Source organism: Geotrypetes seraphini, chromosome 1 (genome assembly GCF_902459505.1).
Source record: "Geotrypetes seraphini chromosome 1, aGeoSer1.1, whole genome shotgun sequence".
Classification (NCBI taxonomy): domain Eukaryota; kingdom Metazoa; phylum Chordata; class Amphibia; order Gymnophiona; family Dermophiidae; genus Geotrypetes; species Geotrypetes seraphini.
The window spans coordinates 215,742,286-215,769,636 of NC_047084.1; the positions used below are offsets into that span (position 1 = coordinate 215,742,286).

General features: G+C 46.0%; 1 protein-coding gene across 4 annotated transcripts in view; it reads left to right on the forward strand.

Moving 5' to 3' along the window:
* TEC (tec protein tyrosine kinase) overlaps window positions 1–27,351 on the forward strand; it is a 223,842-nt gene that overhangs the window by 187,951 nt on the left and 8,540 nt on the right. For all 4 annotated transcript variants that reach the window (XM_033945988.1, XM_033945979.1, XM_033945998.1 and 1 more), the window contains 5 exons: window positions 142–313; window positions 609–825; window positions 15,743–15,807; window positions 18,690–18,808; window positions 19,392–19,549. In XM_033945988.1, coding sequence (XP_033801879.1) covers window positions 142–313; window positions 609–825; window positions 15,743–15,807; window positions 18,690–18,808; window positions 19,392–19,549 — 731 coding nt within the window. The remainder of the gene's footprint in view (window positions 1–141; window positions 314–608; window positions 826–15,742; window positions 15,808–18,689; window positions 18,809–19,391; window positions 19,550–27,351) is intronic.

Below are 27,351 nucleotides of genomic sequence, written 5' to 3' on the forward strand. Positions count from 1 at the left end.
ATTCTTGTTTATTAATCATTATACAATCTTTATTGTGATTGTTCTATGATATTTAACAAAAATGTTTTTTTAAAAAAACCTCAATGATTGTATAACTCACATTAAGTTTTAAAATTCTGGGTTATTTTTTCTTCCTAATAGATAAGTGGGAAATAAATCCATCTGAGCTGACTTTTATGAAAGAGCTAGGCAGTGGTCTGTTTGGTGTGGTACGTCTGGGCAAATGGCGGGCCCAGTATAAAGTGGCCATCAAAGCCATTCGTGAAGGTGCAATGTCCGAAGAAGATTTTATCGAAGAAGCTAAAGTGATGATGTGAGTTTGCTTATAGCTTTTCAGATGGGAAACCAGAAAAATTGTCATTAGCTTTCTGAGACATAATAGGAAAGCCTTAATTATATATCATTTGTCTATAATCTTTAGATTTATTGTTCATAAATGTGATTTACTCTCATTTTAAATACTGGGATATGAATTTGTTTAGCAGTGCTGTACCTAAATTTGGATACCATTGGATAAGATGGCCAATAATGCCAAACAGTTCAGGAAAACAATTTTCTCTTATTTCACTTCATGAAATAAACATTGCCAATCTTTTCACCTTAATTAGGAAACTAACACATCCTAAACTCGTCCAACTATATGGTGTCTGCACACAAGGGAGACCAATCTATATAGTGACAGAGTTCATGGAACATGGCTGCCTTCTGAATTATCTTCGCCAGAGACGTGGACAGTGTCATAAAGATATATTGCTGACTATGTGCCAGGATGTGTGCGAAGGGATGGGCTACTTGGAGCAAAATAGCTTCATCCATCGCGATCTGGTAATTCTACCTTTGCTCTCTAGTAATATGCATTTTGGGGGTAATTAACAAGGTGTCTAGGATAAAAGGGTAAGCAGGTGCCTATTTCAAGCCTACTTTTCTTTATAGAATACTAGTTCAATTAGCAGAAAATATGCCTACATTTATAGCATTATCACTTACAGTCCTGTAGCTGGTGTAATGCTAAATGCCCCTACCTACCCATCAGCAAAGAATGTGCCATCAAAATATGATACATACATTATCCCAGGACAAACAGGCAGCATATTCTTGACTGATGGGTGACGGCACCGACGGAGCCCTGGTACGGACAATTTTAGAGTGATTGCACTCTAAGAACTTGGAAAGTTCTGGTAGGCCGCACCGCGCACGCGCGAGTGCCTTCCCGCCCGACAGAGGCGCGCGGTACCCAGTTTCTTAGTTTCCGCGGAGCTAAGAAGACGCGTTTCTTTCAACAGCTGTTGAAAGTTCTTTTTTCTACTTAATATCGCCTTCCCGCTCGCGTAAACCCTTTTGGAAAATTTATTTCCGTTGTTTCTTTTCTTTTCTTAAAAAAAAAAAAAAAAAAAACTTAATTTTTTTCTTCAGTTTTCGGTTAGCCCCGGCGGGGCCTATTGCCATCATCGAGGCCTCGGCCTTCGATTTGGCAGAAGCCGTATTCACTTTCATGCCCCCTCAACCCGGGTTTAAAAAGTGCCAGCGGTGCGCTCGACCAATTTCACTGACAGACCCACACAACTGGTGTCTGCAGTGTCTTGGTCCTGACCATCGAGCGTCTAACTGCTCCCGCTGTGCGACTTTAAAGAAGAGAACACTTAAAAACCACCAGATACAGCAGCAGTTATTGTTCGGCGCCGAGATGTCTGATTCCACACCACCGGCACCGACGTCGGCTCCATCTCAGTCGGCTCCTACTTCGTCGACACCGCACGATACCGCGCCGGCGTCGCACCCCGCAGGTAAGCCGGCTAAGAAGCCTTTCCCGTTGGAGCATCCTCCGGTCTCAGTAGCAGCGAGTCCAATCCTGCCGACCACGAGGCGCCCACGGAAGCGCTCCGCTCCGATTGAGGTGAGCCCCTCGACATCGGGTTCCTCTTCGGAGTGTAGAGCGGCACCCAAGGTACCGCAGAAGAAAAAAGCGGTACCGGTGCCTTCATTGGACGAGCGCATTGCCGCAGTCCTGCAGGTCCAGCTAAAGGAACAACTCCAACAGCTACTCCCTGCTCTTTTGACTCCGAGCCTTCCAGTCCCGGTCCGGTCTGAGCCGCCGGTACCGACGGTGCAGCAGCCCCCTTTATCGGCATTCACTTTGTCGGTACCGGGGCACATCACTTCTTCGGTATCAATGCCAGTCTTGGCACCGGAACCGAGACACCAGGTTGTTCAAACATCGGCACCGGCACAACCCTTAACATCTCCCAGTACCGGTTCACAGAGGTCTGGTAAGTCGACTCATAAAACTCGACACCTAGAACCCTCCACACCGGAGTCACGAGACCGCAGTTTTCAGGTGAGGGACCCTGATCTGTGGGGTGATTCAGAAGAGCCTTTCCTCTCTGAGGGAGAGTGTTCATCAGGGGACGAGGATCCTTCTGGTTTTGATCCATCTTCCAAACCTGATGCAACTTCTTTCACCTCTTTTCTTAAAGAGATGTGTGACACTCTATCTATTCCCTTGGAGGCTGAATCCAAAAAATCCAAGGCATTTTTAGATGCTCTTGACTTTGACCAGCCTCCAAGGGAATTTCTCAAGCTGCCTCTCCATGACATTTTAAGAGAGACATTTTACAAAAATCTAGAGACATCCTTGACCATTCCAGGAGCTCCCCGTAAACTGGACTCCTTATATAAGGTTATACCAATTCCAAGCTTTGACAAGCCTCAACTCCCCCATGAGTCTTTATTAGTAGAGTCTACTTTAAAGAAATCCACGGGGGCTAGTGTATATGCTTCTGTCCCTCCTGGCAGGTAAGGTAAGGCCATGGATAAGTTTGGCAAAAGGCTGTATCAAAATGCAATGCTAGCGAACAGGTCAGGAAACTATGCTTTCCATTTTTCCTTTTATCTTAAGCATCTTATTCAAAGTTTGTCATCTTTTGAGAAATATCTCCCTGACCGTAAGAAATCAGCCTTTCGCCAAACTTCTTCATCGCTTTTGCAACTGCGCAAGTTCATGGTCAGATCAATCTATGACACTTTTGAGCTGACCTCTAGAGCCACGGCTATGTCAGTGGCTATGTGACGACTGGCCTGGCTCAGAGTGTCCGAACTCGATGTCAATCACCAAGATCGACTGGCCAATGCACCTTACTTAGGGGATGAGCTGTTCGGAGAATCCATGGACTCTACTACTCAGAAACTTTCAGCTCATGAGACTCGATGGGATACTCTCCTTAAGACAAAGAAGAAGACCCCACCTTCTAGGCCTTTTCGTCAACAATCAGCCTACCAACGAAGGTTTGTGGCTCGTCCCTTACCTCAAACACAGCAACAACCCAGGCGTCAGAGGCAGCAACAGAGGCAACCTGCTCGACCTGCCCAGCAGCAACAGCAAGTGAAACCTCCTCCTTCTCAAAAGTCAACTCAGCCCTTTTGACTTGGTTCTCCGGGACATAGCCAATCTTCCTCCTTCTACTCATTTTCCACAGCCCATAGGAGGACGCCTTATACATTTCATAAGCCGTTGGGAAATCATCACCTCGGACCTGTGGGTCCTCAACATCATCCGCCACGGCTACTCTCTCAACTTTCAGACACCTCCTGCCCAAAGTCTGCCAAGAGAGTCTGCTTTCAACACTCCTCGGTCCTCCCTCCTTCTTCAAGAGGTTCAATCCCTCCTCCTTCTGAACGCTATAGAGGAAGTTCCTCTAGATCAGAGAGGGCAGGGATTCTACTCCCGTTATTTTCTAGTCCCCAAAAAGACAGGAGATCTAAGACCCATTCTAGATCTTCGCGATCTAAACAAATGCTTGGTCAAGGAGAAATTCAAAATGCTTTCTCTGGCCACTCTTTACCCTCTTCTCAATCAAGGCGACTGGCTATGTTCACTCGATCTCAAAGAAGCATACACTCATATACCGGTCAATCTGGCCTCCAGACAGTACCTACGCTTCATGATCAATACAAGGTGCTGCCCTTCGGTCTTGCCTCCTCTCCAAGAGTGTTCACCAAATGTCTGATTGTGGTGGCTGCCTTTCTACGATCTCACCACCTTCAGTCTTTCCTTACCTGGACGACTGGTTAATCAAGGCCAATTCATCTCAGACTGTTCTCCTGGCCACCAGCCAAACCATCATGTTTCTTCAACTTCTGGGGTTCGAGATCAATCTACCCAAATCTCATCTCATCCCCACTCAGAGACTTCAATTCATCGGAGCTGTCTTGGACACAGTCCTCATGAGAGCGTTCCTGCCATCCAACCGTCTTCAAACGCTTCAATCTCTGTGTCAGCAGGTGCTTCTACAACTTTCCATCTCTGCCAAGCAAATGATGATACTCTTGGGTCACATGGCCTCTACAGTTCATGTCACACCCTTCGCACGTCTTCACCTGCGCACTCCTCAATGGACCCTAGCTACCCAGTGGTCCCAAGCGATGGATCATTGCTCACGTCACATATCTGTCACATCATCTCTTCGTCAGTCTCTACAATGGTGGTTGATATCCTCAAATCTATCCAGAGGTCTTCTGCTCCATCTACCTCCTCATCAACTAGTCATCACCACCGACGCCTCCCCTTATGCCTGGGGAGCTCATTTGAACGAGTTCCAAACTCAAGGCCTATGGACAGCCCAGGAAAAGAAGCATCACATCAATTTCCTGGAACTCAGAGCGATGTTTTATGCCCTCAAGGCCTTCCAACATCTTCTCTTCCCTCAAGTTCTCCTGCTGTGCACAGACAATCAAGTTGCGATGTACTACATCAACAAGCAGGGTGGGACGGGCTCTCGCCTCTTGTGCCAGGAAGCCCAGAAGATCTGGACTTGGGCCATAAATCACCATCTATTCCTAAAAGTTATCTACATTTAGGGAGAAAAGAATTCCTTAGCGGACAAGCTCAGCAGAATTCTCCAGCCTCACGAGTGGACACTCGATCCTTTCACTCTACAGTCCATCTTCACTCAATGGGGCACTCCTCAGATAGACCTCTTTGCAGCTCCTCACAATCACCAGCTGCCCCTATTCTGCTCCAGACTCTACTCTCCTCACCGTCTGGCAGCGGATGCATTTCTCCTCGACTGGTCCAATCTGTTCCTGTACGCTTTCCCTCCTCTGCCTCTCATGTTGAGAACCTTGTTCAAGCTCAAGAGGGAACGAGCCACCATGATTCTGATTGCTCCGAGGTGGCCCAGGCAACATTGGTTCTCCCTTCTACTTCAACTCAGTTCCAGGGAACCTTTTCTTCTTCCACTGTTTCCTTCTCTGCTTACACAGCATCAGGAGACCCTTCTACATCCCAACCTCCAGTCTCTGCACCTGACAGCTTGGTATCTCTCGGGCTGACTTCTCATGATACTCTTTTGTCTCAGCCCGTTCGTTCCATTCTAGATGCCTCCAGGAAACCAGCCACTCTGCAATGTTACCATCAGAAGTGGACAAGATTTTCTTCCTGGTGTCTTCTTCACCATCTTGATCCCACTTCCCTGGCAGTGGAGACATTGTTGGATTATTTGCTTTCTTTGTCTGACTCTGACCTTAAGTCTTCTTCCATCAGAGTCCATCTCAGTGCCATTGCTGCCTTCCATGAGCCGGTTCATGGAAAACTTCTCTCAGCTCATCCCCTGGTGTCCAGGTTCATGCGAGGTCTTTTCAATGTGAAACCACCTCTTAAAGCCCCTCCTGTTATCTGGGATCTCAATGTGGTTCTTTCCGCCTTAATGAAGCCTCCATTTGAACCTTTGGCTACCACTCCTTTCAAGTTTCTCACTTGGAAGGTACTTTTCCTTATTGCTCTTACCTCTGCCAGGAGGGTCAGTGAGCTACATGCACTAGTTGCAGATCCACCTTTTACGGTCTTTCATCATGACAAGGTGGTTCTGTGTACACATCCAAAGTTTCTCCCTAAGGTTGTCTCTGAATTCCATCTCAACCAATCCATTGTTCTGCCTGTCTTCTTTCCGAAACCTCACTCTCATTCTGGGGAACAGGCTCTGCATACTTTGGATTGTAAAAGGGCTCTAGCTTACTATCTAGAGCGTACGAAACCCCACAGATCAGTTCCCCAACTCTTTCTGTCCTTTGATCCGAATAAATTGGGACGTCCTGTTTCTAAACGTACGTTGTCTAATTGGCTGGCAGCGTGCATTTCATTCTGTTATGCTCAGACCGGACTGACACTGGAAGGTTCTGTCACGGCCCATAGAGTCCGAGCGATGGCAGCATCTGTAGCTTTCCTCCGTTCCACTCCTATTGAGGAAATCTTCAAGGCTGCTACTTGGTCCTCAATTCATACTTTTACATCTCATTATTGTCTGGATGCATTCTCCAGACGGGATGGACACTTCGGCCAATCTGTTTTGCAAAATTTGTTTTCCTAATGGCCAACCTTCCCTCCATCCCTCTTTTTGTTAGCTTGGAGGTCACCCATCAGTCAAGAATATGCTGCCTGCTTGTCCTGGGATAAAGCACAGTTACTTACCGTAACAGGTGTTATCCAGGGACAGCAGGCAGATATTCTTGCGTCCCTCCCACCTCCCCGGGTTGGCTTCTTAGCTGGCTTATCCTAACTGGGGACCGCGCGCCTCTGTCGGGCGGGAAGGCACTCGCGCGTGCGCGGTGCGGCCTACCAGAACTTTCCAAGTTCTTAGAGTGCAATCACTCTAAAATTGTCCGTACCGGGGCTCCGTCGGTGCCGTCACTCATCAGTCAAGAATATCTGCCTACTGTCCCTGGATAACACCTGTTACGGTAAGTAACTGTGCTTTTCTGCTAGTCACTGTTCTATAAGAGGTCATTTATGCATGTAAGCAACCACTTAATATACATACATAAATGACTAGAATGCCACCATACCCACTTTGTTGTCGTTCTTAAAATAGCTAAATGGCCTTTGCTGTATTCTTCTTAATGCTTGCATCTGTAAAATTGTAATTTGCTTTGTGAACTCTTCTCTTTCAACCTTTGTAGGCATTTTTTAATTGACACATGTAAAAATAATTTCATTTATATAAGTAAATTATCATATATGTAGAAGTAATGATTTTTACAATGAGTGATACTTAAACTTGTATGCATCTGGCATACATAGATTTGAAGGGGGTGGGTTTAGGGCAGACATTAGAATTGTGTGTGTGTGGTTCCTATTTTGCAATAGAAATAAGTGTTTACTTCCAAAAACGTCCCCTTCATCATTTACACCCACTCCAAAGCACATAGCTCTCAGCTAACTCCTTTAAAAATAGAGCTGGGAAAGAGGAGGAAAGTGTTTAACTTCAATGTTCAAAACCACTTCCAATATAAAAATTGAGTTTTGGTCCTTTGCTTTTCTTAGACATGCAGTTTTGTGAAGTCTGGTGGTTACATATGTAAATACAAGCCTTTAGATGTACAATGCCCAAAGTGAGGCAGCTCTTTGGTAAAAATGACTCAATACACTGCTGCCATCAAATACATTTATTTCGTTAGCAACTCTCCAGACCGGCATAGGTTAATCTTACAAGCGGATTATATCTCATCATGACCAGCAGGTGGACACTGAGACAAAACTTTGGAATAGTATATATCAAGTGTCTCCCCCCCCTAATTCCTAAGTCTTCTCTCAGTCTCCAGCAGGTGTTGGTAAGCTGTACCCCTCTCCCTTAGTAGGGTTGTTGGAATTTGTTTAGGGCTCTTTGTCCCCTTTTTAGTGCCAGATTAAGCTTGGGTGAACTTTCTTTGGGGGTCTGTCTGACCTCGGGGGAGTCAAACCCGGTGGGTTGCGTGCTGGGTCCCTCCCCCCCTTTCCTCCATCTCCCCCACAATTTTTTTAGAGGTGCCTTAACAGAAAGCCTTACCCCCTGTTTAGTAAAGCATACTGTTTGGAGAGCCAAGTGGAGTCTGTTCTGTGAAAAAAAAAAATCCTGAGGGTAGTGCTGGTCTGAAGGGTTGCTTTCCCTTTAAATTTAATGTAAATTACTCTATTTTTAACCCGCACTTTTCTTTTAGCTAGGTCACATATGGAGCAGTGAGCATTTCTCAGGGGAAGAAGTGCTCAGTTTGCTCCAGATGCAAGGCACTCATGGCTGGCCTGTGCAGACGCTGTGCAGGCCGGAGTGGTGGAGGAGCCTCATCGGCAGCGGGTGCCGGCGACCAGGGCTTCCTTCTGAAAGTGCCTCACGAGTCAATAGCTGACTGCGAGAAGACCCAGTCTTCCCCAGCCGCCCACGGAGGGATTTCCTCAGCTGCCGACGGTGAGGGGAAAAAGATTTCCTTACCGCCATAGCGGCTGGAGATTCCCTCACAGCTGTTTCTTTAACAGCTGATGCCGGCTTGCCCGCTTTAGCAACTGGGACAGTTCAGGCTTCCCAGCCACTACATGCCCTGGAGGGGTTATTTTTGGTGGGAACATTGCCATTTTTGCCTAGCAAACCCTCCATTTGCTCTGCCACCTCAGGTGACCTTCCCCTTGTTTTGGAAAAACAGGGGCAGGTTTCTGCTGGGTCCCCCGCTCAGGCAGGGGGGGTCCCATGGGGCTGCCAGGGGTTTTTTCCCCTGATTTATTTTTTGCTTTGTGCAGAGCTTGTTTTCAGGCGGCCAGGGATTTTGTGGGGTTGGTCCGGGGGTCACGGAGGGGAGTGTTCCCTCTGCATCTTTGCCCCCCTCCTTTTACGTCCCCTCCTCTTCCTCCCTCGTCCAAGAGCCCGCATGTGGGCTGGTACGAAGACTTGTGGTCTGAGGAGTGTGTGGATCTGGATGAAGACCTGGACCCTTGGGGAAACCTCCAGGATCCTTTTGAGGGGACGGGCGCTGGTAGTGGGGCCTCGGCTTTTTTGGCTACTGGCGAGGAGGCGTCCGTGGTACACCTTTTTCAGAGAGGCGAGCTCCCAGATTTGATTCAACAGGTCTCCTTGGTATTACGCTTTGAGGAGATGCCACCTGAGACCCCGCATGTGGGGGACCCTCTTCGGATGATCCACCCTGCGTCCCACTCTTTTCCTATGCATCAGAATATTCGGGATATTGTCATGGTGCAGTGGAATACGCTGGAGGCACCGTTTCAGTTTTCACGCTCCATGGCTCATTTGTATCCCATCCCGGAGGGGGATAGGGCTACCTTGAAGTCGCCAGTAGTGGATGGGGTGGTCTCCGCTATTGCAAAACGGCATACTGTGCCTATAAAGGACAGTTCTGCCTTACCTAATTCTGAGGAGCGTAAGTTAGAGACTCTCCTTAAACAAAATTTTGATGTCTCTGCCTTGGGGATCCAGGCGGCTATTTGCGGGAGGCTCATGGCTCGGGCTGTGTTTTGGTGTGCCGAGCGTGTTCTTGGCCATGAGTCTGATGATTGGTCTTTGGTGGATCAAGAGGTGCCGAAGATTGAGATGGCGGCCTCTTTCCTCTTGGACGCCCTCTATGACTTGGTGCGGACCTCCGCCAAGTCTGTGGCTTTTGGGGTGGCTGCGCATCATACTTTGTGGCTGTGCGCTTGGTCGACAGATGCGGCATCCAAGACTAAACTCACAAAATTCCCTTTCGGGGTCTTTGGAAAGGATTTGGACTCTGATGGACTCTAAGGTACCCCGCCTGCCTGAGGACCGTGCCTGCCCAGTGGTTAGAGGTGGCACTGCTAGTGGGTGTCTGCAGGATTTCCGCAGATTCCGCCCTCGGCATGGAGCTGCTACCTTCCCGACTTCTGGGTTTTCCCGGGAGCGCTTCAGCTCATGCAATCCTTTCGGGAAGCCTGTAGGGGGGCTGAGATTCCCCCCTCCCCCCCCCCCCGCCGGTTCCCCTGCAGCCTGGCCTGCCCAATGACGCCTTGTCAGTGCCACCTCTGGTTCCGGTGGGTGCCCAGCTGCATGAATTTTCTCAGAAGTGGACAGAGATCACATCCGATCAGTGGGTCCTGGATGTGATTCGGGACGGTTATGCTTTGGAATTTGCCCACTCCCTGCCAGATCATTTTCTAGCTTCTCCTTGTCAGGCAGAGTGGAAGAAGCAGGCTTTTCGCCAGACTCTTCAAAGATTGCTAGATCTCAGAGCTGTGGCTCCAGTGCCCCCTCAAGAGTGTTGCACTGGCAGGTACTCAATTTATTTTGTGGTGCCCAAGAAAGAGGGGACTTTTTGGCCCATCTAAGATTTGAAGGGGGCCAACAGGGCTCTCGGGAGTTCTGTCTTTTCGAATGGAGACACTGCGATCTGTGATTCTGGCGGTTCATCCGGGGAAGTATCTAATCTCTCTCAACCTGACGGAGGCCTACTTGCATGTTCCAGTCCAGGCCTCCCATCAGTGCTTCCTTCGTTTTGTGATCTTGGGTCAGCACTATCAGTTCTATGTGCTTCCTTTTGGTCTGGCTATGGCTCCACAGACATCCACCAAGATTATTGTTGTCGTCGCAGTGGCCTTGCGGACAAAGGGCATTCTGGTGCATCCCTACCTGGATGACTGGTTGATTCATGCAAAGTCGTTCCAGGAGAGCACCCGGGTCACGGCTTGAGTGGTGTAGTTCCTGCAGTCTCTGTGATTGGTTGTCAACCTTGCCAAGAGCCAGTTGGCCCCCTTGCAGCGCCTGGAGTATTTTGGGGTTGTGTTCAACACCTCTTTGGGGAAGGTATTCCTCCCAGAGGCCTGGATAAGCAAATTGCAATCTGATTCGCCTGCTTATGGCATCTCGGTGTCCTAGGGCGCAGGATTTCCTCCAAGTCTTGAGTCGATGGCGACTTCCCGCGACGTGGTAAGTTGGGCTCGTGCCCACATGCGTCCTCTTCAGTATGCTCTGCTTTGGGGTGGTTGCCCCTGAGGCACAGTCTGGATCACCCTGTTCCTCTGCGGGGCTTGGCTCGCTGCAGTCTTCGTTGGTGGCTTGAGACTTCCAATCTTGTTCAAGGGACAAGTCTGGCTCAGCCATGGTGGACGGTGCTTCTCACGGATGCTAGTCTCCTCGGTTGGGGAGCTCAGTGTCTAGGTCACTCAGCTCAGGGCACCTAGTACACAGAGGATGCGTCCTGGTTGATCCGTCCATCTGGCACTGTTAGCCTCCCGTTCCTTCTTGACGGGCAAGTCGGTTGGATAATGCCATGGCGGTGGCCTATGTTGGTCGTCAGAGTGGCACCAAGAGCACTCAGGTGGCGTAGGAAGCAGCTCTGCTCATGGTCTGGGCAGAGTCTCATCTTCAGGACATCTCAGCCTCCCACATAGCCGGAGTGGAGAATGTTCAAGCAGACTTCCTCAGTCATTACGTGCTAGATCCTGCAGAGTGATGTCTAAGCTACGTGGCCTTTCAGTTGATAGTGCAGTCTTGGGGGTCAGCCCCTCATGGACTTAATGGTCACGGGTGTCAACGCCAATACATCCTGCTTCTTCAGTCATCACAGAGACAGTCCGACCGAGGATCTGGATGATCTAGTTCAACCATGGCCAACGAAGGGGCTGTTGTATGTGTTCCCTCCATGGGCAGAGTTCTATTCCGCATTGTTCGTCATCCAGGCCTGGTGGTTCTGGTGACTCCAAATTGGCCCAGGCGGCCATGGTATGCGGATCTGGTGTCAGATCCTCTTCTTCTGCTTCTTTCGTCTGATCTTCTGACTCGGAACCCCATTCCCATGTTCTATCCAGATCCCTTTTGTGGTACGGCTTGGCCCTTAAAAGGGAACGCCTAGATAAGAAGAGGTATTCAGATAAAGTGATTGCCACTCTCTTGATGTCCCGGAAACTTTCCACTTCTCGGGCTTATGTGCGGGTTTGGCGTATATTTGAGGAGTGGTGTATGGCGCAGGGAGTGGTCTGGAATGCCCTCCCTGATGAGATTATTGCGGAATCGACCGTCCTAGGCTTCAAGAGCAAACTAGATGCATATCTCCTTAAGAGAGGCATGTAAGGATATGGTGGACTATAAATTACGACAGGTGTACACCTGGCAGGGCCTCCACGTGTGCGGATCGCCGGACTTGATGGACCGAAGGTCTGATCCGGAGATGGCATTTCTTATGTTCTTATGTTCTTATGTTTTCACGTTTCCCTGCCTAACATCTTAGAATTCTTGCAAGATGGCCTGGAAAGGGGCCTGGCTTGGTCTTCTCTCTAGGTTCAGCTTGTGACCTTGTCAGCCTTTCATGGGTTTCTACAGGGTCAGCGTCTGACTGCCATTCCTGATGTTCACTTCTTGCGGTCGGCCAAATTGCTCAAGCCTACTGTGCAATCGTCTGTTCCCTCTTGGGATTTGAATCTGGGCCTGTCCGGGCTGCTGTGCCCCCCCTTTTGAGCCTTTGGGTTCCCGCTCGTTGAAGGACCTTACTCTTAAGACAGTCTTCTTGGTGACTATTACTTCTGCTAGATGTGTTCCGGAGCTGCAAGTGCTCTCTTGTATGTCTCCCTTCCTGGAGTTTTTCTAGGGAGCGGGTCGTGTTGAGGCCTGTTCCTTCCTTTCTGCCAAAGGTAGTTTCTCCTTTTTGTATCAGTCAGTCCATGGTCCTCCCAGTGCAGAGAACCCTGGAGATCAGGTAATCAGATCATCTTTTTGTCTTTCTAATGGGTCCTTGTAAGGGAGATGACACTTCCAAGGCTACCATTGCGTGCTGGATCAAGGAGCCTATTGCTTCCACTTACCTTCTTCAGAAGAAACCTGTTCCAGCCTTTCTCAAGGTCCATTCCACTCGGGGTCAAGATGCTTCTTGGGCTTCTTTGCTGGTGCCTCCAGTGGATATTTTTAAGGCTGCTGTTTGGTCTTCCTTGCATTCCTTTGTCAGACACTACAGTGTGGACATTCAGGCGCGTCAGGACGCGGTGTTCAGTGAGCATGTTCTGGTGTCGACCCTTTGGGGATCCCACCCATGATGGAGATTGCTTTGGCACGTCCCGCTTGTAAGATTAACCAATGCCGGTCTGCAGAGTTGCTAAAAAAGGAGAAATTAGGTTCTTATCTGCTAATTTACTTTCTATTAGCCTCTCCAGACCGGCATAGGACCCCACCTTGTCTGTTGTCGTGTTGTTCTTGCATGCAGATTTTGCTTTTTTAGCGGGTTCTAGTATTTTTCTAGGGCCGGGGAGATCTAAGAATAGCGGATATGACTCGGCTGGCGAGCTGTGGGGACCTGCCATTTGCATTTGTTCCTTTGCATTTTCCAATAGTGTTAGATTCCGTACAAACGTAAGAAAGTTCTTCTTCACCCAGAAAGTGGTAGAAAACTGGAACGCTCTTCTGGAGTCTGTTATAGAGGAAAACATCCTCCAGGGATTCAAGACAAAGTTAGACAAGTTCCTGCTAAATAAAGACGTATGCTGGTAGGGCTAATCTCAGTTAGGGCGCTGGTCTTTGACCAGAGGGCCACCGCATGAGCGGACTGCTGGGCATGATGGACCACTGGTCTGACCCAGCAACGGCAATTCTTAGGTTCTTATTAGTTGATACTCCTGTTCGGAGTCCTGTTTTTTCTGTTTATAGTTCTTAGTTCTGCTTGGCTATTCGGCAGACTGAAGTAATTAGGGGGGAGACACCTGATATGTACTATTCCAAAGTTTAGTCTCAGTCTCCACCTGCTGGTCATAGTGAGATATAACCCACTTGTAAGATTAACCTATGCCGGTCTGGAGAGGCTAAAAGAAAGTAAATTAGCAGGTAAGAACCTAATTTCTCATTTTCCAGCAGCTTTTGTATATGTTTACAAAAGGCCCTGTGTCAGTAAGTCTTATGAAAAATATGCTGCAAATTGTGAAAATCTCATCTTGGACAATCCTGTTTGAACTACAGTAGATGACCTGTACAAATTGGCATCTTTTGCGTTAGTTAAAAGGTGGCTCAATATTGACTGACTGATGATGGATGGTGTAAACTGGGGGTTGATGATCTTGAATACTAGAAGTAGAAATGAGTGTGAAGTGCATAAAGGTACAGAGAGCTAACAATCTAGTAACCTAAATGACCCTAATTTCATTCTCCTTGCCTTTTCTCTGCTGCTTAATATCAACTTATAGCAACAGATTTGCATTAGGTATTTGAGTAACTTGGAATATGGTTGTCATTACATAACTTCAGTTTCTAAGTTTGTTAAAATACTTGAGCCAGCACAAGGAACTGATGCTTTGCACTGCCTTTTCCATTTTGGAATGTGCTGATGAATAACTCCGATTTACTGATTCAAGGAAATTACTCTTTCATTGCCCTACTTTTCAGGCTTGGTCTTTAGTCATGTAGCAACATCACTTTACTGGCAAATGGTGACTGACTCAATATTGTTTGGTACCAGGAAATAAACAGCATCAACAATCTATATTTTATTTCTACATAAGGCACTAGAAGTAGAGATAGGTAAAAGTAAGCTGAAGGTGGCAACATTTTTTATTGTATGAAATACATTAGTGATTGCACCAGAAGGTACCTATGTTAAACCTGTCACATAGAAACATGATGGCAGATAAAGACCAAATGGCCCATCTAGTCTGCCCATCCGCAATAACCATTATCTCTTTCTCTCTCCGAGAGAGCCCATGTGCCTATCCCAGGCCCTTTTAAATTCAGACACATAGGCTGAAATTTTGTTATCTGTGTTTTATTGCTGGCTCTAATAAAAAATCATTTAAACATAAAGACAATTATAAATGCCTGTTTTATAAGGACCAATTAATTAAATTGGTTGTGGAAAATTAGAAAGGTCTGTAGTAGTGATTAATTTAAATATAATGGTGCTAGACTAGGGATCTCAAAGTCCCTCCTTGAGGGCTGCAATCCAGTCTGGTTTTCAGGATTTCCTCAATGAATATGTATTGAAAGCAGTGCATGCTCTCCGGGAGGCTATGTTTCAGATGGATGATGTGAAAACTATCAAAATGAAGATACGAGTTTCGTGTTGCAGGCTTTTGATAAAGTGTGGTAGCTACTTTATCATTCAGATGAAATAAATGCACATTAAGAAAATCTATCCAGTTATTTTGAAAAGTCATGGTAAACTTCAAATAGTCTGTACAAGAGTTCATCCATTCAAAAAATTGCTGTAAGTCTTCCTCGGTCCCTGTCCAAATACAGATAATATTGTCCAAATACAGATAATAGCGTCCAAATACCTTCTCCCCAAAAATACTTTATTAGAAAAGATGGAATTATAGATATATTGTTCTTCAAACTCTTCTACAAATAGGGTGGCCATTGACGGGGCCTTAATGTTGGGTGAATGTTTGTTTTGTAGATTACCGCGCCCTGAAGCAGTTTGTTAATACATGCAAAACGAAACATGCATGTCGGCGGCAGACTTTACTAAACAGTAATGATTGGTATAAACTTGGCGATACACCCTACCAGAGTTACATAAGTCTAAATCTAACTTATTACAGTATAACTTAAAATATTTAAAGAAATAATTGGGAAATGAATGAAACTACTGATTAAAATAAATTATTCATAAATATGCCAACTATAGCCTATGACTATGACCACACAGTCTCAAAGCTACACAAAAGCTTAAAGTGACAGTTCACTTTAGCACTGTCCTTACCGGGCTCCCTGGATGATGTCACCCACATGTGAGAAAATCTTCCTTCTGTCCCTGGATAACCCCTGTTAATGGTAGGTAACTGTGCTTTGTGGTTCAGTGGAGGATGAACTGTTGCCTCCTTTATTTCTTACATGCTAATAAATGATTGAGGTAGCGAGTGAGTTACTGGAAATGAGGTATACTTTTTCTTCCTAATCATTTGCCCTAACAGGGAAAAAGAAAACCACTTATTTAAATACCAAAAGAGCACTTATTTATATGCTTGATTTTGGATAATCTACTGAATGTTCTTTTTCAGGCTGCCAGAAACTGTTTGGTGGGTGAGTCAGGAGTGGTGAAGGTATCTGATTTTGGCATGGCAAGGTATGAACAAATTGACTTATACTGGTTCATTATTCAGATGTGTCTTGGTTGTCACCACTGTAAAATAAATAGCAATATTATTTGCATCTGACTTCCTTTTATACTTTTAATTTTAAAATTGCTTTTTTTTTAAGCTTGAACTGTGAATTTACAATCCATGTTGCCATTTCTGCTTAATTTCCTTCTTGTATGCTTCCACTTTTTACGCAGACACCTTTTATTTTTTTCCAGCCCAACTTGATGTTCTCTAAGTTGGAGTTTGGCAACATGTTCTCGATGCTCACTCCCATGTCGGCACCTCCGATACCAGTCCAGCCTGATCATCACTCAATGCCAACTGAAGGTATCAAGACACCGATGCTGCCTCGACGCCATCAATCCTCACCTTCGAGCCATGCTTCTCAGCATCGGTCTTCTTGGCATTGATCTGCTTCACCAATGCACTGCTCTTCAGAGCATAGCTCTCCATCGAAGAGTTGTTTTTTGCCTTCACCAAAGCATCAGTCTTTCTCTTCTTCGAAGCGTCGCTCTTCGAACCATCGATCTGTTTCTCCGAAACATTGATAATTGAAACGTTGCTCATAAAAGCATCGGTCTCCTCCATCGAAGCATCATTCTTCCTCGGAGTGTCAGCAGCAGCACCGTCGTACTTCAAGCATAGATCCAGTTTCTCCAAACATTCATCACCATCTTCAAAATCGGGGAAGCATGTCTCCAAATTTAAACATCTCTCGCCTGCACATTCCGTTAAGCAGAAGCATTCTTAATCACCCACTCCTTCAACTCCACACCGTTCTACGCAGCGATACTCTTCTTCCTCCATGCATGAGGATTCAGACCTTCATTTCAAGTGTACTCATGCAGCTCCACCTTCCTCTATGGAGGCATAAGGTTCCCCAACACAGGGTTCTCCTCGGTCCACTTCTCAGAGGGAACTTCACTATCTGAACCAGTTTCTTTTACCCGGTTCATTCATCAGAAAAGGACCTTAAAATTAAACTGGAAGCAAGCTCCAAGTATATTAAGGAATTGCTTAGGTTTCCAATAAATGGTATCCTCAAACATACTTTTCGTAAAAATTTGGACACTTCATACTCGGTTCCAGCAGTTCCTGGGAAACTGGACTCTCGCTACAAGGTCATCCCGTGTAAGGGTTTTGCGAAACCTCAGCTCTCACACCAGTTTTTGGTAGTGGAGTCTTCTCTGAAGAAGGCTAACCCTTCTAAAGTGTACACTACAGTACCCCCCTCAGGACGTTAGGGTAGAACCATGGACAAGTTTGGTCACAGATTATACCATAAGAACATAAGAATTGCCGCTGCTGGGTCAGACCAGTAGTCCATCAAGCCCAGCAGTCCGCTCATGCGGCGGCCTTCTGGTCAAAGACCAGCGCCCTGAGACTAGCCCTACCTGCGTACATTTTGGTTCAGCAGGAACTTGTCTAACTTTGTCTTGAATCCCTGGAGGGTGTTTTCCCCTATGACAGACTCCGGCAAAGTGTTCCAGTTTTCCACCATTCTCTGGGTGAAAAAGAACTTCCTTATGTTTGTACGGAATCTATCCCCTTTCAATTTTAGAGGGTGCCCTCTCGTTCTCCCTACCTTGGAGAGGGTGAACAACCTGCCCTTATCTACTAAGTCTATTTCCTTCAGTACCTTGAATGTTTCAATCATGTCCCCTCTCAATCTCCTCAGTTCGAGGGAGAAGAGGCCCAGTTTCTCTAATCTTTTGCTGTACGGCAGCTCCTGCAACCCATTAACAATCTTAGTCGCTCTTCTCTGGACCCTTTCGAGTAGTACTGTGTCCTTCATGTACAGTGACCAATGCTGGACGCAGTACTCCAAGTGAGGGTGCAATAGGTGTGTCATTTTGGACAGACAGGACATACAAAAGCAGTCTCAGAAATGTAAGGCAGGACCACTATGCTGGCTCATAATACTGTAGGATCCAAACAGCAGTGGTCTTGAGCCGCAAATCCCTTCTCCCTCCCTCCATCAAGCCGAAAAGCAGCTACAAACCTCCCTTCCTTCTGCCCTGAAGCACAAGTGTAACAGCTGTCCTGAGTCACAAAGCCCTCCTCCCTCCCTCAAGTCCTGAAGTGGCAGAAGCAGATGATGGTCCTGAGCCGTTATCTCTCTCTGTCTCTGTCTCTGCAGGAGGTAGCATCAAAACAGGCTGCTCTTGGCCAGCCCCGGCATGGCCTTTCCCTTCACTTCTGACACATCAGAGGAAAGGCCCTGCCAGGACTGGCCATGATCAGTCTGTTTTGAGGCTGACTGCTACGCTTTGGGGAAGGAAGGAAGAGAGGGAGGGAAGCGAGCGAGAGGGTTCACAGCTCAGGACCACTGCCTGCTTCTGCCACTTCAGGGCTTGAGGGAGGGAGGAAGGGTTTGCGGCTCAGGACCGCTACCACGCTAGTGCTTCGGGTGGGGGGCAGAATTGAGAGTGTGTTAGACAAGGTTTCTAACACTCAATCACAAAAGCAGTTATCCAGTATCCACCAATCCCCATGGGTGCTAGACAACTGAGATTCTACTGTACTACTATTTTACCTGTTGGTGCCCTTTGGATCTGCTACTCTACCAGTTCCTTATCCAAATTACAATTGTCTGGCCTGCTCCAACACTTTCTGGCTTGCACTTAAAGAATTCAGTGAAGTTAGTTTGACAGGATTATCCCTTTTGAAATTGTATTGAGTACAAAAGTCTTTGGGAACATACCAAAGTCACAAAGAAACAGCTGTCTGGATAACTACAGCATTCTAAAGTCTTGATCCATAAGCACAGGGAAGCAGCTTAAGTACTGCCTATAGCAAATAAAAAAGGAGATCAATCATATGTACACAAGTACCAATATTATAGATTTCTTTGGGTTTTTTTCAGGTACGTTCTTGATGACCAGTATACAAGCTCATCTGGTGCCAAATTTCCTGTGAAGTGGTCCCCCCCAGAAGTTTTTAATTATAGCAAATTCAGTAGCAAGTCTGACATATGGTCATTTGGTAAGCTATGTTTTTCTTGATGTATGTTGTTTGATATTTAAATGAAAGCAAAATCTGTTGTTTATCTTGTCAGAGAGTTCTTCATGAGATTTCTAGTATTTAATTTGTACCAAGTAGAATTATTGTTATGTGCTTGGCAGGATGTGCTCAGGTGTCCCATAGTAATTTTTAGATTGGTGCAAGCTACTCGCATGCAAAAAAAAAGAATTTGTTTTAGTACTATGGGTGGAGAGTAGGCGTGTTCTGTGCTAATTGGTTAGCACATGATTAGCATGCAAGTCCTTATCACCTATAAAATAGGTGGTGGTAGGGACTCGCACGCAAATATAAAAATTTGCACATGGACATTAATACTGAAAATAGAAAAAGTATATATTTTACCCCTGTGGTTTAAAAAAAAGTTTAAAAAAAAAGGTCTTAGTGCACAGAAATGACCTGTGTAAGGACATGCTAAGGCCACTTTTTACTGCAGTTGGTAAAAGGACCTTTCAGTTACTTCTATATCAATTAACACCATCCCTACTTCTTCTGCTACTTGATGTATCATGGTCTGTTGCTTTATAATTTTTTTAACATTTTACAGGTGTCTTAATGTGGGAGGTTTTTACCGAGGGGAAGATGCCCTTTGAGACTAATACAAATTTTGAAGTTGTAACTATGGTGAGCCAAGGACACAGGCTGTATCGGCCCAAATTGTCATCAAACACGGTCTATCAAGTAATGATGATGTGCTGGCATGAGGTATGTGTTTTTGGGAATAGATGGTCTTAATCCATTAACAATAGAAGCCAAATGTGGGAATAAAGTATGTGACCAAATTAGTAAAAAGAAATGTATGCCTAAAGGCAGTAAGACATTTTTTAAATCCTGTTCATCCATAGGTTTTAAGTTTTTATATCTCTCATCCCCAATGTATCACAAATCTTAGCTAGCAATTTAATAAAACAAACAAAAAAAATTATAAAATTGTACAAATGTTTTGCAGTTTTATTCATCAGAGGACTGCTGCATGTTATATTTTTAGTATAAGAGGTATTGTATTAGGTCAAAATAGCCCCTGACAAAAGGGCCAACCCACAATTTGGCCCCATACAAAAAGGCCTACCCCTGGCTGTTTTACCCATTTTGCTGCTGTGAGCTGAGCAAGGTACTTTCTCAAAGCTAGTCTTAGGCATTGGCACCCCTTCCGACTCCAGACAAAATTGGCAGTGGAGTAGACACACCGGATGGTGTGAATGACATGGAGAGGGATCTGGTGAGTTGGGGAGTGGTCCGAAATTTGGCAGCTAAAGTTGGATGCTGAGAGGTGCAGGGTCATGCATTTGGGCTGCAGGAACCAGAGGGAGCGGTGCAGTTTGCGGGGTGGAGAACTTGTGTTTGCGACGGAGGAGCGGGACTTGGGTGTGATTGTATGTGATGATTTTGGGGTGGCCAAGCAGGTTGGGAGGGTGATGGCAAGGCTAGATGGATGCTGGGTTGCATGAGGAGAGGTGTGGCCAGTGGAGGGGGGTATTGATGCCTGTGTAGGACTCTGGTGAGACCTCATTTAGAGTGTTGTGTTCGGTTCTGGAGGTTGCACCTTCAGGGAGATATGGTGGGGTGGAGTCGTTCCAGAGGAAGGCTACTGGGATGTTGTGTGGTCTTCGTGATGGAGTGTATGGGGACAGATTTGGAGTCTGTGCTTTGGAGGAGAGGTGGGAGAGGGGAGATATGATAGAGACGCTGAATACCTACGAGATATAGATGTGCATGAATCGAGTCTCTTTCATTTGGGAGGAAGCTCTGCGATGGGAGGGCATGGGATAAAGTTGGGGGGTGATGGGCTTTGGAGTAATCTGGGGAAGTACGGAAGGGGTGGTGAATGCGTGGAGCAGTCTCCCGGAGGAGTTGGTGGAAACAGAGACTGTGTTTGAGCTCAGGAGGGCCTGGGATGTGCCTGTGGGATCTCTCAGTGAGAGAAGGAGATGATGGTTGCTGTGGATGAGCGGACTGGATGGGCCATTTGGCTTTTGTATGCTGTCATGTTTCTATGTTTCTCTTGTTCTCCTTACCTCAAATCCAGTATCTCTACCTCCCTCCAAACTGGAGGAGGGAAGAGACGGAGACTGGCTCAGGGTAAAACAGAGGGTGAGAGATGCTGGACCTACAGATGGAGATAAGGAGTTATGCTGGACCTTGGTAGGGAGCAGAGGATAGAGAGATAAATGCTGGACCTGTGGTGTGGGAGGAAGGGAAGAAAGAGGGAAGAGACGGGGCACAGAAAAGAGATGCTGGACATGGAGTAAGAATAGAGACAGGGACACATGGAAATGCTAGAAAAACACACCTGATATGTGGTGGAAATAAAATTGAAAATGTTACACAATGGTTGAAAAATCTTCATTGGTTGTCTGTAAACTTTTGTATTGTCTTTAAAGTTCTTGTATTGGTCTTTAAATTGATCCATTATAAAATTCCATGGTATTTGACATAGGTGATGACACTCTACCAACCTTTTAGATCTTTTAAGGTCAGAGGGAGTGATACAATTATCTACAAATGAGTTCCTATATACACATTATGATAATACGAGAGCATCTAATCTCAATAGCAGGGGTATCATTATGGAATAATTTGACAGGACCATTAAGAGCACTTGTGGATATTCAGAAATCTAAGAAGATACTGGAAATAACTCTGTTTATGGAGGCTTTTAACTGAATGAGTAGTGATATTTTTATGAGTATATTGGAACTGTTATGTTTTTGTATGTATGCATGTCATATTTTATGATTACATTTTGTAAGCCATTTAGGTTTAAATGGGCAAGAAAAGGGGCGGATAAGGACACTAAAAAGGCAGATGTTAACTGGGACACAGAGGACAGGTGCTTGGCAAGACAGATAGGGATGCAGAGAGAAGATGGATGGCAGACCGAAGAGAGAAGATATATCCAAGGGTTATTTTGTTACAAGGGACCATTTTGTCAAGACTGTTTTGTTACAAGGCTATTTTGTCTGGGTGCCGTGAGGTATGGTAGACCACATTTAAGACTTGGCTTGGATTGTTAAGTCTGTAGTTGTTTATATCCAAGTACAGTAAAGACTTGCTCCTTTCTCTCCCTCCACTCCCCCCATCCCCCCACACCAATAATCTTGCCTTCCCTGACGTGTCCTCTCCTGTCCTGGCAGCTCTAGCCCCAAACCTAGCATTCCAGCCTAAGCTCCAGCACCATTCATCGCAGGCCTTCCAAGGCAGCCAACATCCTTGTATCATCCCTGCTGTTTAATGGAGCAAAAAAAAACCCTTGGTCACCCCTTCAAACCCCCACTATACTCTCTTACCCTATGTTTTACCACATCTGAAGCAACTCCTGTCCCTCCAGTGCTGCTTCTCAAAATGATCTCAGCAGATCCAAAACTGTCACTATTTTAGATTATTGCCATGCAGCAAACTTGTGTCTTCCATAGTGAAGCAATAATTCAAAATGGCAATGTTACTTGGAAACAAAACACACAAAGAGGGTTGAAGTGCATTAAGACCAAAACATAATAAAAATGCACAATGGGGGAGAATAACCTGACTTTGAGGTGCAACTTGTGGGAATTGTTTGCTGTGCCTGGATAGCAGTGCTTATTAACATCCTGAGCAGGAGACATCGGGTGCCAAATCTCGGTGGGCACCCACGGAGACAGAGGCCCTGATGTCACTCGGGTCCTGCACCCGCAAGTGAAAATGATGCCGTGACTGCGGCACACGGCCGCCCATGGAGACACTGGGAGACCTCTATAATTTGTATGTATGAAATACCACTTTTGATAATCTCATGTGGAAAAGAAAAGGCAAGGCAAAAGTTTACACACCTGTTAAGGCTGGCCCCATAGATAAACACCTAGTGTCTACCAGTGCCTTCCTCTACCCAATTTCACTGTAGGTCTGGATCCTAAGAATGGTTCCAGTTCTCAACCTGTGGTATTATCAGACCAACAGGTATCTTCCTCATTAGTTTATGGGGAGATAACCAAAGTCATATTCTTTCAGGAAGAGGCTTTAGTTGTAAGAGAAACCCAGGTTGAGCCACAGAAAGTTTCCCTTAAAGATTTATGGTTGATAAATATTAGAGAGGAGGGGTTATTAACGTTAATAGTGAGTCAAAATGTAAAATTTTCAAAGGAAGTATTTAATAAGTTGAAAAATGTTGATTCAAATTTGAAGATTATGGAAAAACGTATTATAACAGAGTCTCAGGTAGTTACATTGCAAGCAGTATCTTCATCAGCTGTAGAAGATTTTCATATTACCCATACGAAATTTGACAAGATGGAAAATATTTTAAGGGCAAAAAACTTATGTCTGGTCAATTTCCGAAAAACCCATTTATTGTCCCCAGAAATGTTGATTCGGAAATATTTTAAGGATGAATAGTCGAAACCGTGATCGCTGAAACCGTGAATGGGGAGGGAGAAATGTATTTCTCAATCTCTAGCAGATGGTAGAGGCCTGTACAGTCTAAGCTTGTTTGGAAGTAATTGAAGCAGATTGAGCCCAGGAGTTGAGGCATTCACATCCTTGTATCAGGGGTCAAGGGGGCTTGGTCAAACAGTGCCAGTTCAATAGCTCAGGGGGTGCTGACCCTAATGGCTCTAAATCCCTCCTTCCCCATCCCTTTGTTAATGCACAGGCTCCTAGGGTGCACAGTAAGCTATAGCTCTTGTCTGACTCCCCTAGCTTTTGGAAGGAGCCAAGAGTGCTAGAGCAACCAGTGGATAAAAGAGAAAAATAGCTGCCATCCAGTGCAAATTAAACAAGGAAGCCTGTGAAGGGGAGAGTTTTGGTTACGGGCTTAACTGCAAGTGAAAGCCCTGGCCAACTTGAGGTGAGCCTTTGGGGTATCTAGACTATACAGAGATGAACCTGGATTGGGCCTTGTCGGGACAGACTTAGAGAAGCAAGTGCTATACAACCTGCAACAGCTACCATCCTTATTAATGGTTTGTACAGGTGTAAGGAAAAGCTCTGGGCAGATCAAGTTATTACTAAAGGAGATCATATTTTGCACAACAGCAACCTTAGGGATAGAGCATGTGACAGCTTGGAAGAGTAGTGCATGAAGGTGGGACACCTATGCTTTGTGAAGAGAGAGATTTGGTGGGAACAGCTACCATTTGTTGGGCCTGGATTTATAGACATGCCAAGAGGAGGGGCTGCAACTGTTAAGTCTTGAAGGGGACTCAAGTAAATTCCTTGGTAGGTTCTATGTATGTGCACAACTTCAGGCCCCATATACAGAATTTGGGGGTTAGAGTGAGACAGTGGTACATTTCTTCTTCCTTGGACAGGTTCATTTGTGAGTAACTCATTGGGGAGGATTCTGGTGAGCTGGCTCAGCAGGGTGGAAAGATTTTTGTGGGTAGGAGAAAGTGCACATGATGTTTGTGTGATATGGAGGTACAGTGGAACCTTGGTTTACGAGCATAATTCGTTCCAGAAGTATGCTCGTAAACCAAATTGCTCATATATCAAAGCGAGTTTCCCCATAGGAAGTAAGGGGAACTCACTTTGATCCGTTCCACCTCCTCCCCCCCTCCCCCGAGGCTACCAGCGCTGCTCCATTCCCCCCTGCGAACCGGCATCCTCCCCCCTGGTCACGTCGGCTCCCCCCCCCTGCAATTCTACATCCCCCCTGAGCACCGAAACGAAATCCCTTACCCCGATTGGGCACCAGCACCAACGCATAGGACGTGCCGGTGCCCGAAGATCCTCCCTCTTCTGGGCTAGGCGGTGCGTCGGAGATCCTCCCTCTTGCCTGTGCTGGGCTGGATTGGGCTTTGAGCATTTGCGCATGCATTTGAGATTCTCAGATTCAGAATCTCGGAGAGAGCGAGACCAGAAGGCTTTGAGCATGCGCAAATGCTCAAAGCCCAGTCCAGCTCAGCACAGGCAAGAGGGAGGATCTCCGACGCACCGCACAGCCCAGAAGAGGGAGGATCTTTGGGCACTGGCACATCCTATGCATTGGTGTTGGTGCCAGTGCCCAATCGGGGTGGGGGATGCCAGATCGCTGGGGGGATGCCGGATCACAGGGGATGGCGCTCGTAAATTGAGTCAAACTTGGTTTACGAGGTGTTGATTTTGCGAATGTTTTGCTCATCTTGCAAAACACTCGCAAACTGGTGCACTCGTAAACCAAGGTTTGACTGTATATCTGGATGTGCATGCATAGGGTGTAGTAGAATGTGGACAGGAAATATGAGGGGATGTAGAGCTACCATATATACTCTAATATAAACCGGGATTTTGGGGCCCAAAAATTGGCCTAAAAATGGGGTCCCAGTGTATATTCGGGCCAGCATCCAGCGCACACCTGCCCCCGACGTGGATCACTGTAGAGGTGAAGGAAGCAATAAGAGACAAGAAAACTTCATTTAAGGAATGGAAAAGGTCAAAAACAGACGAAAACTGGAATAAGCACAAACAACATCAATGCAGGTGCCACAAGGCAGTGAAAGGGGCCAAAAGAAACTACGAGGAAAAAATAGACAAGGAGGTGAAAAACATCAAGCCGTTCTTTCGATATATTAAGGGGAAACGACCCGCAAAGGAAGTGGTGGGGCTGTTGGATGACCATGGAATAAAAGGAGTGCTAAAGGAAGATAAAGAAATCGCTGACAAACTGAACACATTTTTTGCGTCTGTATTTACCAAAGAAGATGTACACAGCATACCGGAACCCACCAGGCTATATGCTGGAAACGAAAAAGAGAACAGTCAGATGAGGTATGCAGGCAGATTGATAGACTAAAGAGCGATAAATCCCTAGGACTGAATGGCATCCATCCGAAGGACTGAATGGCATCCATCCGAAGGCCATCAAGGAAGGGGGAGTTCAGAAGACCCATTCCGGGACATGGAATTTACTGCAAGCAAAGTTTACCGTGAGCTATCAAAAATAAAACTGAACAAAGCTATGAGCCTGGACAATCTACACCCTAGAGTACTTCGAGAATTGAGTGATGTCCTGGTAGAGCCATTGGCTGTGCTCTTCAATCTTAACCTGAGCAAGGGAAAAGTACCCCTAGACTGGAAAACTGCCAACGTTATCACGCTCCACAAAAAGGGAGGTAGGTCAGAGGCTGGAAATTATAGACCGGTGGGTCTCACATCAATAGTGAGTAAACTCATGGAAAAATTGATTAAGAACAGATTAGACACGATTCTGGATGATGAAAGATTAAGAGATCCCCACTAGCATGGCTTTTACAAAGGGAAGGTCTTGTCAATCCAATCTGATAAGCTTCTTTGATTGGGTAACAAAAAATCTGGATGAGGGTGAGTCCCTAGACATAGTGTATTTGGACTTTAGTAAGGCTTTTGATAGCGTTCCACGCCGTAGATTATTAAACAAGATGATCTCATTAGGATTAGAAGAAACACTGATAGCATGGGTACAAGACTGACTTAGCGGCAGGCTTCAAAGAGTAGTGGTAAATGGTATCCCCTCAAAAATGTTGAGAGTGACCAGTGGAGTGCCACAGGGCTCGTTCTTGGGCCCGATGCTATTTAATGTCTTTGTAGGGGATCTGACTCAGGGACTTTGAGGTAAAATTACACTATTTGCCGACGACGCTAAGCTATGCAACTTTGTGGGCAGGGCATCAGAGCCTGATGGCGCAATCAGGCCCAACACTATGGAGCAAGACCTGCGTGTATTGGAAAAATGGTCCAGGACTTGGCAACTAAACTTTAATGCCAAGAAATGTAAAGTAATGCACCTTGGGAGCAGAAATCCATGCAAAACATAAACCTTGAACGGTGAAAACTTAACAAGAACTACTGCAGAAAGGGACTTGGGAGTAGAGAATGACACGGTGAAAAAATTGGTCCCCGTCACCGCCCCGTCCCCGTCTCACCATCCCCGTCACCGCCCCGTCCCCGTCTCACCATCCCCGTCACCGCCCCGTCCCCGTCTCACCATCCTCTTCACCGCCCCGTCACCGCCACTGCCACCCCATTCACCGCCCCGTCACCGCCACTGCAATCCCATTCACTTTTCTTTATTTACGTATAAAGGAAACATTCTTTAAAACTTTAAAACTTAGTTAAATATTAGTTAATAACTATACAAAAACAAAACACGCAGAGAAAAAATTAATTAATATAAATTCTCAAAACTGACACATTTTGATCACTAAATTTAAAATAGTTATTTTTCATACAGTTTTTCAATCACTAATCTTCCACCACCCCTGGGGCTAGCAATGCAAAAACAAACACGACATGTACTTTAAATGCTTACAAAGTCCCACCTCTTTACTAGAGATCTTACTGAGCTCCTTCAAACCCCCAAGCTCCCATCCCATACACCTCATTTGGGCCAAAAGGGTTTCCGAAAGTACTTTAGCCCAAAGAATGTAGGGCCTCCCTTTAGGTACAATTATTCCAAGGAACCCCAATGGCCAAAATTAGAACCCATGAAGGGACACAGAGCGTAGAAGTCTGCTTGGTGTTCTCTTTAAGTCTCAACTACTGGAGTTGCCATTGAAGCATATTCTAATCTGTCTTGC